Source organism: Neofelis nebulosa, chromosome 7 (genome assembly GCF_028018385.1).
Source record: "Neofelis nebulosa isolate mNeoNeb1 chromosome 7, mNeoNeb1.pri, whole genome shotgun sequence".
Taxonomy (NCBI): domain Eukaryota; kingdom Metazoa; phylum Chordata; class Mammalia; order Carnivora; family Felidae; genus Neofelis; species Neofelis nebulosa.
Window position 1 is genome coordinate 69751534 of NC_080788.1, and position 15953 is coordinate 69767486.

The following is a 15953-nucleotide window of genomic DNA, read 5'->3' on the forward strand; positions in this document are numbered from 1 at the left end:
TCAAGGAAAACAGTGGGTGTAAAAAACCTGAGTGTGAATCCTGGCTCTCCCGTTTGCTGTTCATCTTTAATGTCTTTTGTCTAGAAAATGGGGATGAGGAAGTGTGGCTCAAACGGTTGTTGTGCTGATTCAGTGAGACAAGGAAAGTGGCCTGGGAGTGTGTCCTTATCCACGAAATGGCGGTAGTATTGACTCCCTCCTGGTGGTGGTGTAGGAATTAAAGGAGAAAGACAGAGGGAAGAGCCCCCAGGAGAAACGCACCTTCCCTAATGCAGCAGACGAGTCTGGTCCGCCCCCCACCCCCACCCAGCACACTGTAAAGTGGGAGTGAAGTCCTCCCACCCAGCCAGGTTCCAAGCAGTGTCTGAAAGTGTGTGATTTCTTTAAAGCCATTCTAAGACCTCATATTTTAGATTAGAAATTGAGAAAAGGACTCTGTTTGTGGACAAGTGAACCCAAAGGCTGTTTCTCAAAGTTTCTCCAGAGACGCCTAGGAAGGAGCCAGGCTAGCCAGGACTTTTTTGATGATATACCCCAGTATCCATGGATGGGTCTCCTCTTCCCACATTTGCTTTTCCTCTGAAACATTTTTGGGTGATTACAGTCTGTTGGAAAGGTACTTTCTTGTTGTCTATGGACACAGGCAGTTTAATTATGTCAAATAACAAATTTCACTCTAATTAAAAAACATGAATTAGGACCTTCTCTATCCACATATGCTAAATACTGATGTCATAGCTTAAAAATCACCTGTCTCTAGCCTTGTTTCTTTTCAATCTATAATTCACACTGCTGCTGGAACAGTTATTCTAAGATGCAACCCTGTGTTATCCCCCCGCTTAGAATTCTCAGTGGCTTTCCATTGCCAACACTAGCTTTTCCCAAGAGGTGTTCCAAACAATAATTTTATGAATTTTTTTTTGAAAAGCAGTTTGGCTGCATTACGCAGAGTTCAACAGATTTTTCTGTTGTTTGCTTTTTACTGTAAGACTCTTAACAGTCCATATTATGCAGCACTAATGTTCCCTTTGACTCCTGGTGTAAGAATTAGAGCTTGTCCAAAGTCCTCTTTTCCGAGAGAAAGTCTGTTAATTTTGTGAGTTTGAGAAACATGTACCTATGGTAACAACGTTCAGAGTCCTTGTTGTTCAAGTCCCTTCCTGAACTTCAGCCACACTCCTTGCCACACTACACCCATCTTATTAGAATCCAGTCCCCTTATTTTCTTTCTCGCTTCTCACTCCTAGCCAAGCTCACCTCAAGTGTCATTCTTACATAAATTCATCCCTAACTCTCAGGCAGAATGGATTGTTCTCTCTCCAAAACTCCAATTGCACCTTCACTATAGACCATATCCTCTTGCTATCATTATTGGTTTGTATGTATGACTTCTAAGTTGTATATGAGCCCAGAGCCACTTTTTCACAAAATAAATGCATATATTTTCAACCTTTCAACCTTTTCATTATAATTACCTTTAAACAACTGAAACAGTAATACAATTAATACTTAGCTGTGCTAATGGTAACCATTCAAAAACTTATGTGCAAATGAAAAACCGGCTTTGGAATTATACTTGATTTTAGATTCTTTTCTATTACTTACTAGGTATAGGACTTTGACCAAATTGCTCAAATTCTGTAAGCTTCAGTTTTATCATCTGTAGAGTAGGAAAAAGGAAAACCAAAGGACTGCTGAAAGGTTTAGAGAAAATGTTTTTAAAGTGTCATGGATAATACGTATCACTGTGTAGATCCTTGGTAAATTCACATGATGGCATTGCTATTGTAGGGTACTTAGCAAAATACTTTGCTCTAAGTAGGTGCTAGACAAACCCTAGTTGCAATTCCCTTCCTTGTCCTTCTAGCAATCTTAAATCATTCTGGAGAGCAGCAACTTAATCATTTAAACCAGGTATTTATTCAACACTTGTGACGTGGTCATGACCATTTCATTAAGAAGTTCTCAGTGGAGACAGGAGAAGATGATGATCCATCAACACCTCTTAAGCCAAGTAACCTATTCCTTCTTAGAATCAGCTCATCATCTAACACCGGGAAGGTTGATGGAGATCAGCAAATTGATGTCCACAGACCAATAAAACAAAAGGAAATTATTTGCAACCTATTTTAAGCACAGCATAGTATGGAATACAAAGACAAGCAAATCCAAGTCTTGCCCTTGGAGAGTTTTCAGTCTGGTAGGGGACAGGAAGCATGCCAGCAAAAGATTCACAGAATATTGTAAAGAGCCTTGACAGGGGAGAAAAAGTGCCATGAGGTCAGAGAAAATGCAAAGGTGGATCTGGGAAAGGCTTGATGGATGAGATGTAAAGATGCAGAGATGAAACGGGGTTGCCAAGCAGAAAGTGTAATGTCCGTAAAGACCCAGAGGAAGGGAATCTTAATGTATCAAAGGAACATAGTCCAATTTGATTAAAGTATATGGTATATATGAACTTTAGAAATGAAAATTGTATCTTATAGGAATTAGGGAATTAATACAAAGGAGTAATTGGATTAGCCCTGTCATTTAGGAAGAGTCCATTTGCAGCAGTAGATTAAGTGCATATGGGGCCATGTTCCAGTGAAAACAGGGGAGCATTTGTGCATGCTCACATCAGAAGATCAGGAACCTGTTCTCAGCTGACTCAGGCATCTCTACCATGGATCACTCTCCTTTCTTTATTATATCCTCAGTGGCATTTATGTTTGGCTTAGGTTGGCTTTTACATTTATTTATTTTTGAGAGACAGAGCACAAGTGCAGAGGGGCAGAGAGAGAAGGAGACAGATTCAGAAGCAGGCTCCAGGCTCTGAGCTGTCAACACAGAGCCCGACGCAGGGCTCGAACTCACAAACCATGAGATCATGACCTGAGCTGAAGTCGGACGCTCAACCAGCTGAGCCACCCAGGTGCCCCTAGATTTTCTTTATTGTTGGCTTCTCTCCATGTCTTAGTTTTTCTTGTTGTTTCTCTGGTTTTTCTTCTAATTTAGCAGTGGCCACTACAGTGACCACCATAGAACTCTGGAAGTAGATGCTGTTTTGTAAAACCAAAGATGCAGAGAGATACCCTATTCTGTAAATAGTAATGATCCATTGATTTCAGGCTCTAGAAAAATTAGATCCCAGTATTGCTCTTCTTTTGACAAAGTCATATTTAAATAAACAAAAAGTGAGAAAATGAATGAAGTGACCATAGTCATTGATAGTTTGGGAACATGCACTATTTTAACTGTGAGCTCTTGGCAGTCAGCATAATTACTCATATTTAACAGTTGTACTGTATATTATTTTATTATATTTTATTTTATTTTATTTTATTTTATTTATATATATTATTTTATTATATTTTACCCAAATTATCTATGCTTTAGGGAACAGACCAGAGAGGAGAACTTTGCATCAGAATTAGGAATATTTCTGGAATGAAAATAAAGTATCCATTGTTTTGTAAAATAAATGAATTCTTGACCCCCTGCCCATAAAGAAGTCTTAATATATCAGATTCTGTTTTCCCATTGTCTTTTGTTATAAAATCAAAGATAAGTTCCTTTAGAAATGTTCATTTTGAGAAATGTCATATTTAAAAATCCAGCCAGAGTTTCAACGTACCTTTAAAATAAGAGTTTCCTTGTAAAGTATTAACATTGCTCAAGATGATCCTGTAAAGGTATACAAAATAAGTAATTTTGTTGTTAGGAAGATTCGAAGGAAGAGAAATCAGACCAAAATGAAAAAATATATTTGAACGAAAAATGACTTAGCAATATATATACGTACGTGTGTGTGTGTGTATATGTATATATTTTTTTTTAACGTTTATTTATTTTTGAGACAGAGAGAGACAGAGCATGAACGGGGGAGGGGCAGAGAGAGAGGGAGACACAGAATCGGAAGCAGGCTCCAGGCTCTGAGCCATCAGCCCAGAGCCTGATGCGGGGCTCGAACTCACGGACCGTGACATCGTGACCTGAGCCGAAGTCGGACGCTTAACCAACTGAGCCACCCAGGCGCCCCTATATTTCTTTAATATATATTAATTAATTGATGGGTGCTGGATTCTCTGTATTGGGAATCCAAAAGTAATTGAAATCTGGCCATGCCCTTGATTGTTTTGTAGCCTGGCAAAAGTAAAGTGTCATATAAACAAGCATATTTACACTGTGATGGGCTTAAGTGCTCAGTAAAGGAATGAGGCTGTGCTGGGGGAAATACAGCAGGAGAAACTACCTGACCCTCACAAAGAAGGTGGCATCTGAACAGGGTGTTGAAGGATGAGTAGGAGTTTAGAACAGTGGGGAAGAACGGAGCCTCTGGAACTGAACCTCATGGGTTAAATCTTGGCTCTTTTCAGGGTACCTGAGTGGCTCAGTTGGTTAAGCATCTGACTTTGGCTCAGGTCATGGTCTCGCAGTTCATTAGTTCAGGATCCACGTCGGGCTCTGTGCTGAAGGCTCAGAGCCTGGAGCCTGTTTCGGATTCTGTGTCTCCTTCTCTCTCTGCTCTTCCACTGCTCATGCCCTGTCTCTCTCTGTCTCTCAAAAATAAATAAAACATTAAAAAAAAATCTTGGCTCTTTGACTAATTCTTGAGTAACCTTGGGAAAATTATTCAGCTCTCTGTATCTTCGTTTTTTCCTCTGAAAAACTGGGATAGTATTTGTAGCTACATCCAAAGCTGTTGGCAAGAATTGATACATGTAAAGAACTTAGAACACTGCCTTGCACTTGGTAAGAGCTCTGTACTTGTGTGCTATTTGTCCCTTCGTTAAGAAAGAATAAAATTGTCACAAGCAGAGGGAACGGCATGCTGCATTTTTTATTTTGTAAAAAAATCCAAAATGCTGTCTAGCTAATGGCTTTTACAAATGAGCAATTTAACGCAAGATGTAGAGGAGAAATAGAAGTCGGGTAGAACCATCAAGAGGCCTTGATTAATGAGGAGGGGACAGAGTTACCATGTACCCCAGGTCTGCTTCCTGACTCCGTCTTTGACAGGCACCTCAGCTTGTCACCAGACAGATAACTGATGTGCAGCAACTCCTTTTTCCATACTGGAGAAAAGACTGTAGTGAAACAGAGGTAATTGAAGAATGAAACCCATTGCCTGCAACACACTACTGAGGAGGCCATAAGAGACAGATAATACTGGTTACAAGATTACAAGGACAACATAGTAGCCACTACCTAATCCACGAATCTGCTTTCTCTGCTGATCTTTAGAAAAGACTTTTATATGTTGTTAACAGATACATTTAAAGCCCTGACTTTGGGAATTTATATCAGGTGACTATTGAAACTACAGAGGATACAACTTGCTGAAAACAAGTTAATTGGCCTGTAAAGTGTTGATTACTATTAAGGTGTCTAAGTCAGGATAAGAAAAGTAGAAAATATAGTGGAGAATTCTATAAAATCAAAACCAAAGAGAGACCCTACCAGCTGCCTCCTTTCCCCATGGATTTAAGTAATTACTAAAGTGGCTGAAACTTTACAGTTAACAGCACCTAAGGGAAGCAAGCCTTTCCGAAATCCTGGCTTGGACAGGCACATCATGATGATCTTGGTAATGGGTTCCCTGGCTGACAAATTCTGCATAGGTGATGTGTTTCATATATTGCATTTCTATTTAATCAGACATGCCTTTGTTTCATTTTCTGTGAAATAGGAAATCAAGGAGAAATTGGATTCCAGTCACAAGCGGGATATAGAAGGCATGGGAGTTCCAGAAATCAAATACGGAGATTCCGTCTGCTTTGTCCAGCACATAGCCAGTGGTCTGTGGGTGACCTACAAAGCACAAGATGCCAAGACCTCCCGCCTTGGACCTCTGAAAAGAAAGGTGAGGCTCACGAAGGCTGTCCAGGATTATTTTCCACTGAACTGGAAGCAAGTAGGCAAGAGCAGCGATCAGGAGAATCAGGCGAACATGATGTTTGTTTACTTCACACTGTTTTTGCTATTCTGAAGAGTTATTCTGTGACAGATTGTACTTCCTAATTGGTTATTTTGACCCCATATTCAGTGCAAGGGGAAAAAAAAGTTAAATACATGGCAAATCTGTGATGAAGGGGGAGAGTTTGTTCAATGCTCTCTAAAAAACCTGAACTAAGTAACTCTTGGTGATATGCTGTTTGGGGATTACTCACACCATTGCTCTCTTCATTTAAGTGGATAATTGAGTTTCTGTGTGATTTTCATGATATAGAGACTAAATAGAATTGCTACAGAGAAAATGCAGATTGCATGATAACAAGCCCACAGGAACCAACATGCAGAAAGAAGAGATCGTGTGCACTGATAGGGTATCCACAGAGAGCACTCAGATTGGAGTGGCCCATCACAGCCGGCTGCATTGGGAAACTGGCTTGGATACGCACCACATCTTTGTCCCAAAAAGTTGTTGTAACAGTTTTCTTTTGATAGGAACCAGAGAATAGATGCCAAGGGCATGAGTTTTCTTGGAAAAAACTCTTTACCAAACACCCATTTGGGTAGTCAAGGAACCCTAGAATGGGGTTCTAGGAGCCATTGTCCACTGTAGCTTGGGTTTATCAGCCAAAAGTGCAGGTAATGCAAAGCTTCCCAGAATGCAGGTTGTTGTAAGAGGGGAGGTTGGAAGCAAACCTTAAGGCAATAACTTACTTTGGTGTAAAGTAAAACATACCAAGAAGATATCTAGAAATGTGAAACTAAAATTATGAAGAAGAGAGAGAAAATTAAAAAATAACCAGCCACACTGAGTAGGTTATACTGACTAGGTTGTATAGCCCAACAACAACAAAACCATTTGAAGGCCTCAACATCCAGGGCATGAGTGCTAAAGGTCCCAGATGGAATGTGGCTATGCCAAGTGAGCCACACCTTTGTCTCTACTTGCCCCTCAGCATATTTTCTGAGTTGTGGCACCAAGGAGGTGGGGGCTTGTGTTGGCCTCATTGGGCTGGAGAAGACAGATGAGAGAGGAGGTCAGCCAGGGTCTCTGGGACTTAAGAGGCCAGTGTTCTAGAATGGAGGGAACTCTAGAAACATGAACCTGAAATTCTATGTGCAGTTCCCCCTGAAGCTGACCATGGATGGGCTGTGAAGCCAGGACAGTAATAGAAGTCTGCAGCTATGATGGACGAGAGAACAGCAGAGATGTCAACAGAATGACAGGACTAGGGAGGCCAAGGTTGGGGTTCAGGATCCCTCAGATTGGACCAGCCCTTGAAAATACAGTAGGCTTTCAGTTAAATCCCAAAAGGGCTCCACCTCAGGAGTATGAAACTACCCTTGGAAGAAGGGCACCTTGAAGACAGATGCCAAAAACCTATCTATCCTACCAGCCTATCAGAAGAAAATTAAATCCTCTGCAGAGTACAATAATATTATCTAGAGTCTCCACAATTTTTCACTCCTACTAAGGAAATGATGGCATTTAAAGAGGGTGGAATTTGTGGATCTTGGCAATAGCTCTGGATGGGAGGAGACATACTCAAAGGACCCTGCTAATCAGGAGAGATCCCACCTTGAGTTGGTGACTTATCGTGCCTCTCCTTGCCTTTCTCTTCCAGGACCATAGTCTGTATATTTATCGAACTGCTGCAGTGTGCATGTGAATTTGGGAGGTCCCTTCAGAAACTCTCTAAAATGATGTCCTAATGTTCGGCCTCAGGCAGGGCTGCCCTGCTCTATTTTGTGAAGAGCAGGTTACATTTCTTTCCAAAAATACAAAGGATATTCAAATCTGTGTTAAGTATTTCATAAAACAAATCGGGAACCTAGAAAAACCAGTGGGAAACAGAGACAGTAAAAAAAAAAACCTAGAGAATGGCAACTCACCTTAAAGGAAGCCACCTCCTTCCCATTCCCATCTTGGGCTTCTGCTGTCTGTTCTTGGGTCATGGGATTCCTCCGGGAGAAACTGGGCTGCGGTGATCAAAAGGGCACATAGTAAGAGTGTTCTAACAGCTGCATCCCCCCTATTTCTCATTACTTTCTTGTTTGGCTGGCCGTTTTGGATGTGGTATCTGAACAAGCAAAATCTAAGGATTTTGGTCTTTAGAGACCCGAATACTGGGACTGAGGCCAGAGTAAACCTAGTGGCAATATATTGCCGAATCGAAATGCTTAAACAGTTGCTGGGAAGCTCTGACAGGGTAGTTCTGAAACAGTTGGTGAATCCAATACTAAGAGTATCCTTTGCTAACACTTAAGCTAGATGCGGTGCTAAGTCTTGTGTCAAAACTGAACATAAACTTTTGTAAGCCAGTATTCTACTTCCTGTGTGAATTCATTCTATTAGGTAGGACACAATTTCAGAAGGACAAATAATAAGAGATTTTCACGTGGAGAGGAAAAGAAGTTGCTTTGAGCTAACAGTGGGAAAGACAGGGATGCCAGGGTGGCTCAGTTGGTTAAGTGTACGACTCTTGATTTTGGCTCACAGGTCATGATCTCATGGTTCGTGAATTTGAGCCCCATGTTGGACTCAGTGCTGACGGTGCAGAGCCTGCTTGGGATTCTCTTCTGTCCCTCTCTCTCTCTCTGCCCCTCCCCACCTCTCTTGCTCTCTCTTTCTCTCTCAAAATAAATAAATAAACTTAAGAAAATAATAAAAATGAGACCAAAATGCTTTTACTAAAGATATTTTATAGAGCTACATGTTCTATTTAATTGACCCCACCCCAGGACCTACAAATGGTCTCCCTTCACTTACATCAAGAGGAAACCATATCAGGAAGTTGAATTAGGATTTAACTCTGCCCCACACCCTAAAACCTTATAAATGGTCTTTCTTCACTCACATCAAGAGGAAACCATGTCAGGAAGTTGAATTAGGATTTAACTCTGACTTGACTCAGACTCAAACCACCCCAGTTAATATCTGCATACACTTGATCCTTTCAAGGGAAAATGCCACTGACTTCCATCTTCAAAGCTGCTAGTCCTGCCCCAGAATTGTATCCTGATGTCACTGGTGGTCAATATGTATATTTAGCTTTTAGATAACTGATTTGAAATCAGTAATACACTGCCCTTTATAACAAGTATTCATTGAGTACCTCTTAGATTCTAGGAAACATGCTACGTGATTTGCATGTAAATCATTTAGTCCTCAAAACAACCCTATAAGTCCATTTGATGGTGAAGTTGAAGCAAAGAGAAGTTAAGTGACTTGCCTAAGGTCACACAGCTGGGAAGTAGCAGAGTAGGACTGGAACTCACATCAACTAATACCAGAGCCTATGCTTTCAAACCCCCTCCTTAGCCTCCATGAGAAGCAAACTACGACCTTGAGCTGCATCCCCATTTGTACAGTCAACTGTAGCTATGCTTCAGGAGGGGAATCTGAGCCTGATCCCAGTAGAGGATCTGTTAACCCAGTAGAGTTTTCTGTCTAACTTGTTATTCTTCCTCAATTTATCTCTGGACAAAAAGACTCTGAACAAAGTGACTTTTCCCATTTCCAAGGGTAAGTTTTTGTGTTGATTTCAAGAGAAAAATCTATTATAAAATATGTTTTCACCTTTTCAAATTGGCCGTCCTAAGGAATTTACTGTAACTCATACCATAGTAGCACATAAAATTTTATTTTCCTCAAAGCACTGTGTCTCAGGAATGATTCATAGGTCAGTAATAGGGAGTATGGGCAAAATAACTTTGTTAATGTCCCATTTTCAAATGGACCCAGAGGAACCTGGTTGGGGGGAAGGAATACAAGGGATGAGGTAAATAAATACTGCAAGAAAAGTTGACTGTCCAGCTATGGAGTCACGTATAAACGGCCCTGGTTCTTTTGCTCTGCGGGTAGGTCATACTCCATCAGGAAGGCCACATGGATGACGGGCTAACACTGCAGAGATGCCAGTGCGAGGAGTCCCAGGCTGCTCGGATCATCCGGAACACGACAGCCTTATTCAGCCAGTTTGTAAGGTACATAAGCTCCTTCCCTTTATCTGAGAGTTTCTACTCTTTGGCAATCCAGTCCTACCTACCCCCACTCCCTTTTCAATACTTGAAGTTTTCAGGAAATTATTAAACACCAGCAAAGAGTTTTACCACAGAGAGCTTGGGACTGAATCTTATTTCCCAGCAAATGACCTCCTACCACCTTCGCCCTCTGCCCAACAGATGCTTGAGCCCCATTGGTTACTGAGGTTGGTGTCATGAATACCCAAGGTCTCCTCCAGAAAATTAAGTGAAGACTGCCAAAGCACTTTAAATCCCTTCGGTATTAGTGTGTGAAGAGGGGAGAATCAGCTCCACACCCTCCCGTGCTATTGAGAAAAGCTTTCTACATCATTCAGAATCGTTGCTATGGTTTTTGATCCAAGTAGATTTGCATTGAAAGCCTTGTGTTACCCACCTATGGCTGAGACCTAAATGGGAAAAGTAACTGAACTGCCTGCTTGGATCATAATCCCCTGGATGCCGAAACAATGCTGCCAATGCAGAACGCTGTGGATTGTGTTCACCAATTACCATGAGAAATGGATTCTGTTGTAAACAGTGCAGTGTTCCAAACTGTCCTTTTTTTGTAGGAGAATATCTCTAAAGCCAGGGGGGCTTAAATTGTGTGTGTGAATTTGCATGAAATAAGAAAAAAATTTTATGCCTTTACTTTTCCTGTTGGAATAATGTGATCCAAGCAATGTGTGTCAGTTAGGATATAGGCTAAGCTGCCGTTGTAATTCAAGATACACACTTATTTCTCTTTTAAGTAATAGTATAGGTTAGGCAAGGTCTGGCTCCAGGGGCTCAGGTTCCTTCTATCTTGCTGCCCTGAGATTTACAGGTTCTTAAAGTGCGTCCCTGACCCAGCACAGCAGCATCACCTGGGACTTGTTAAAAATGCACATTCTCAGGTTCCACCCCCAGACATACTGAATCAGACACCCCAGACATACTGAATCAGACACCTGGGAAGCGGTACCCCCAGAAAATCATGTTTTGATAGGCCCTCCAGTTGATGCTGAAGCATAATAAAGTTTACAAACCACTGCCCTGGAATAGAGGTCTTACCCTTGGCCACATACTAGATTTCTCTGGAGAGCTTTTACCACCCTGATGCCAAGGTGGCATCTCATACCAATTGGATTAGAATCTCTGTGGTGGGATTCCACCTCTAGCTTTTGACTAAAGCTCCCCAGGTGATTCTAATATTCAACACCATTGAGACCAACTGTCCTGCTATATTTTCTTCATCTACATGATCAAAAAAAAGCTTGCTGGCACCATTTCTCAGGTTGTATACTGCCAAAAAACCCCAAAAGAATGGAGGGTGTGGGGGAAGAAATTGGAAGCGGCGGAGGGCAAGAGATTTTTTTTTAATATAGGACCCAGAAATAGATCACATTTTCTTGAACTCTACTAGTTAAAACTAGTCATGTGACCACACCTCGCTGCAGGGAGGCTGAGAAATAGAACCTCTGGTTGGTTGGCCATGTTCCCAGTACCACTCAGGGGGTCCCGCCGTGACTAAAGCAGAGAAAGGAATGCAGACAGTTAGGTACTCCTACCGCCGAAGGGAGCTGAGGCCTTCAAGTCAGCCATTCTGTCTGCTTGTGGCCCTGCCACTGGTTTCCTGTGATCCCTGAGCAAAGTGGTTCCTCCCTTCTGTGCCATGTTATGTGTCACCTGCTCCCCTTCTTCATAAAAAGGGTGTAATATGAATGAATAGCTTGGTATAGGCAGGAAAACATAGCTGTGTGCAAACAAGAGTTTTTTGTGTAGTCTGGACTGTCACCAGAACCATGACCCTAGAGGTTGGATGGCTTTATTTGGTTCTTGGTTCTCTCATATTTGGTTCTTGGTTCTCTCAAACCCTGCCCCTGTGTCTGTCTTAAAAGTCCCTGGCCCCTGCCTCATAGATAAGCAAAAATTAATTCAGAATGAATCGAAGACCTAACTGTAAGACCTAAAACCATAAATACCGGGAGAAGAAAACAAAGGCTTGAATTTTTATGACCTTAGATTAGGCAATGGTTTCTTCAATATGACACCAAAAACAAAAGCAACAAAATACAAAACACGAAGCAACAATACATACAAAAAGTATGTAAACTTTATCAAAATGAAAAACTTGTTTACTACAAAGGGCACCATCCAGAAAGTGGGGGGGAAAAAAGCCTACATAATGGGAAAGAATATTTCAAATCATACATCTGATAAAGGATTTGTATCTAGAATAAAGAACTCTTACAACTCAACCTTGAAAAGACAATTGGGCCAATTTACAAATGGGCAAAGATCTGAATAGACATTTCTGCAAGGAAGATACACAAATGGCCAATAAGCATATGAAAAGATGGCCAGAGCCATTAGCCAGGAGGAAAATGCAAATCAAAACCACAGTGAGAGAACACTTTGCTCTCACAAGGATGACTATACTTAAAAAGACTTAATAAGAAGTGTGAGACAGGATGTAGAGAAATCGGAACCTTCATACACTGTTGGTGGGAATGTAAAATGTTAAAGCCATTTTGGAATGCTGTCTGGAAATTCCTTAAAAGGTTAAACATAGAGTTACCATGTGACCCAACAGTTTCACTCCTGGGTATATACCTAAGATATATGAAGCACGTCTACTGAAAAACTTGGACACAGATGTTCAAAACAGCATTATTCATTATAGCCAAAAAGGGGAAACAACCCAAATGACGAACTGATGAATGGATAAATAACATGTGCCTTATGCATATCCGTACAATGGAATATTATTGGTCCGTAAAAAGGAATGAAGGACTGATACATGCTATTTGTGGTATGAGTCCATTTATACGAAATGTCCAGAATAGGCAGTTCTGTGGAGACAAAGTAGATCAGTGGTTGCCTAGAGCTAAGTTGGTTGTAAGGGTCAAGGGGAGTGACTGCTGACGGGTGTGGAGTTTTGGTCGAAGCTGATGAAAAAGTTCTACAATTGATTGAGGCCATGGTTGCAAAACTCTATAAATACACTAAAAACCATTAAACCACTGAGTTAATACCCTTTAAATAGATGATTGTATAATATGTGAATTATATTTTAATAAAGCTATTACTTTAAAAAGTCAGTGGGAGTTACATACCTGACAGTGGGAAAATTATTTTTAAGCAGCTTTATTGGGCTATAATTTACATATCATAAAATTCATCCTTTTAAGTATGCAACTCAGTGAATTTTAATAAGTTTACAGAGCTGTGCAACCATCACCATAATTCACTTTTAAAACATTCCAGTCCCCCCAAAAGATTGCTTATGCCCATTGCAGTGTATATCAGTTCCCACCCCCAGCCTTAGGCAACCAGTCATCTGGTTTGGGTCTCAATTTAACACATTTATAAGTTAATGTATACAATATGTGGTCCTTGGATCCAGATTTTCCCTTAGCATTACATTTTTGAAGTTCATCCCTATTGTAGTACATAAGGGTGTTCTGTTCCTTCTTATTGCTGAAGAGTGTTCCTGTGTATGTGTATCTCATAATACACATCCACATATAAATGTCTGCGTATGTATATGTATGATTGTGTATATACATACACGTGTGTATAGAGAGATCTATCTATAGGGAGAGATGAACAGACAGGTACAGATGCACCTCACTTTCTGTGTGCCCTTTGAGGAACAGTGGATTTTTTTCTATTTTTGCTTATGATCAGTAATGGTTCCATGGATGTTTGTGTAAAAGTCTTTTGATATATATTTTAATTTTTCTTAGGTAAATATCAGGAAATGGAATTGCAAAGTCATATGTAACTCATTTAAACATTTTTATATTTTTATGATAAAAAATACAAAGCATAGCATTTACTTTTGTAACCATTTTTAAGTATACCATTTAGTGATGTTAACTAAATTCAAATAGTTGTGCAACAGTTACCGTCATCCGTCTCCAGAACTTTTACATCATTTCAAACAGAAATTCCATACGCATTAAGTAATACCTCCCTGGGGCGCTTGCGTGGATCAGTTGGTTAAGCATCCAACTTTGGCTCAGATCGTGATCTTGCAGTTCGGGAGTTCGAGCCCCACATTAGGTTCAGTGCTGACAGTTCTGAGCCTGGAGCCTGCTTAGGATTCTGGGTCTCCCTCTCTTTCTGCCTTTCCCCAACCTGTGTGCATGATCTCCCTCCCTCTCTGTTTCTGTCTCTCTCAACAATGAATAAACATGAAAAAAAAACTCCCCATTTCCTCCCTTCCCCTCCCCCCTCCACAGCTCCCCCCCCCCCCCACTCCAGCTCCTGGTAACCATTATTCAACCTTCCTATGAATTTGACTGACTTAATTAGAATCCTACAATATCTATCTTTTTGTGCCTTGCTTATTTCACTTAACAAAGTCTTCAAGATTCACTCATACTGTAGCATGTTAGAATTTCTTTCCTTTTTAAGGTTGAACAATATTACGTTGTATGCAAATACTACATTTGGTTTATTCCATTCATCCATCAGTGGACATGTAGGTATGTTCAATTTTTTAAGAAACTGAAAACCTGCCTTCCAAAGTAGACACACCATTAGACACTCCACACAGAAATATATAAAGTTCCAGTTTCTCCACGTCCTTATTGTCTGACTTTTGATTGTATATATTCTAGTGGATATGAAGTGGTATCCCATTATGGTTTTAATTTGCATTTCCAAAATGACTAATGATTTTTAACATCTTTTCATGTGCTTATTCGTATCTCTTCTTTAGTAAAATGTAATCAGGGCTTTTGCCTATTTTTTTAGTTGGGTGGTTTGTCCTCATGCTGACATTTGACAGTTTTTTTTAACTTCCGGATGCATGTTTTTTATTGATTTATGATTTGCAACTATTTTCTCTTAGTTTGTGGCTTTTCTTCTCATTTTCTTAATGATGTCTTTTGAAGCACAAAAGGTTTAATTTTGGTGAAGTCCTACATGACATAACTTTTTTTCTGTACTGTGCTTTTTGGGTGTCCCCAGAGTCACCAAGACTTTGTCCTGTGTTTTCTTCTGAAAGTTATATAATTTTAGCTCTTATATCTAGGCCGAGGCTGCATGTTGGATCAATTTTTATACACGGTCTGAGGTAATACGAATTGAAATTTATTTTTTTAAGTGGATCCTGTAGATACCTCGTTGTCCCTGTACAATTTGCTGACAAGACCATCCTTTCCCCATCACAATGCCTTGGCACCTTTGTCAAAAGTCAAGTGACCGTAAATATAAGGGTTTATTTTTGGACTCTCAGTTCTATTCCATTGGCTTTCATACCTGTGATTTGGCCAAAATGATGAACATAGCTTTGTAGTAAGTATTGAAATCAGATACAGTGAATCCTCCAGTTTTGTACTTTTTTTGCAAAATTCTATTGGCTCTTCTGAATCCTTTGAATTCCCATATAAATTTTAGGGTAAAGGTGTCAGTTTTTGCAAAACAGCCTGCCAGTATTTTTATAGAGAACGCTTTGAACCTTTAGAGCAATTTTGGGAGAACTTTTATCTTAATTATCCTGAGGCTTTTGATTCATAAACATAGCATGTCTCTCCATTTATTTTTCTTGAATTCCTTTCAGCAAGGTATTATAGTTTTCAGTGTTTAAGTCTTGGGCTGCTTTTGTAAAATTTGTTCCTAAGTATTTTTTTTTTATGTTTATTTATTTTTGAGACAGAGAGGCACAGAGTGCGAGTGGGGGAGGGGCAGAGAGAGAGGGAGACAGAATCCAAAGCAGGTTTCTGACTCTGAACTGTCAGCACAGAGCCCCACGTGGGGCTTGAACTCCGTAACTATGAGATCATGACCTGAGCTGTACTCAGACGCCTAACCAACCGAGCCACCCAGGTGCCCCCTAAGTATTTATTTCTGATGCTACTACAAATGGAATTATTTTCTTAATTTCTTTTCAGATTTTTCACTGCGTAAATAATACTGGCATATAGAAATTGAGTTTTTAAAATATCCATCATATATCCTGTGACTTAATTGAAAATTATTATTCTGGTGGGTGTGTGTGTGTG

The 15953-nt window shown here is 40.3% G+C and overlaps 1 protein-coding gene across 1 annotated transcript in view; it reads left to right on the forward strand.

Moving 5' to 3' along the window:
* Positions 1-15953, forward strand: part of RYR3 (ryanodine receptor 3) — a 535021-nt gene that overhangs the window by 260407 nt on the left and 258661 nt on the right. The window contains 2 exon segments of the mRNA XM_058738297.1: positions 5672-5845; positions 9800-9921. Coding sequence (XP_058594280.1) covers positions 5672-5845; positions 9800-9921 — 296 coding nt within the window.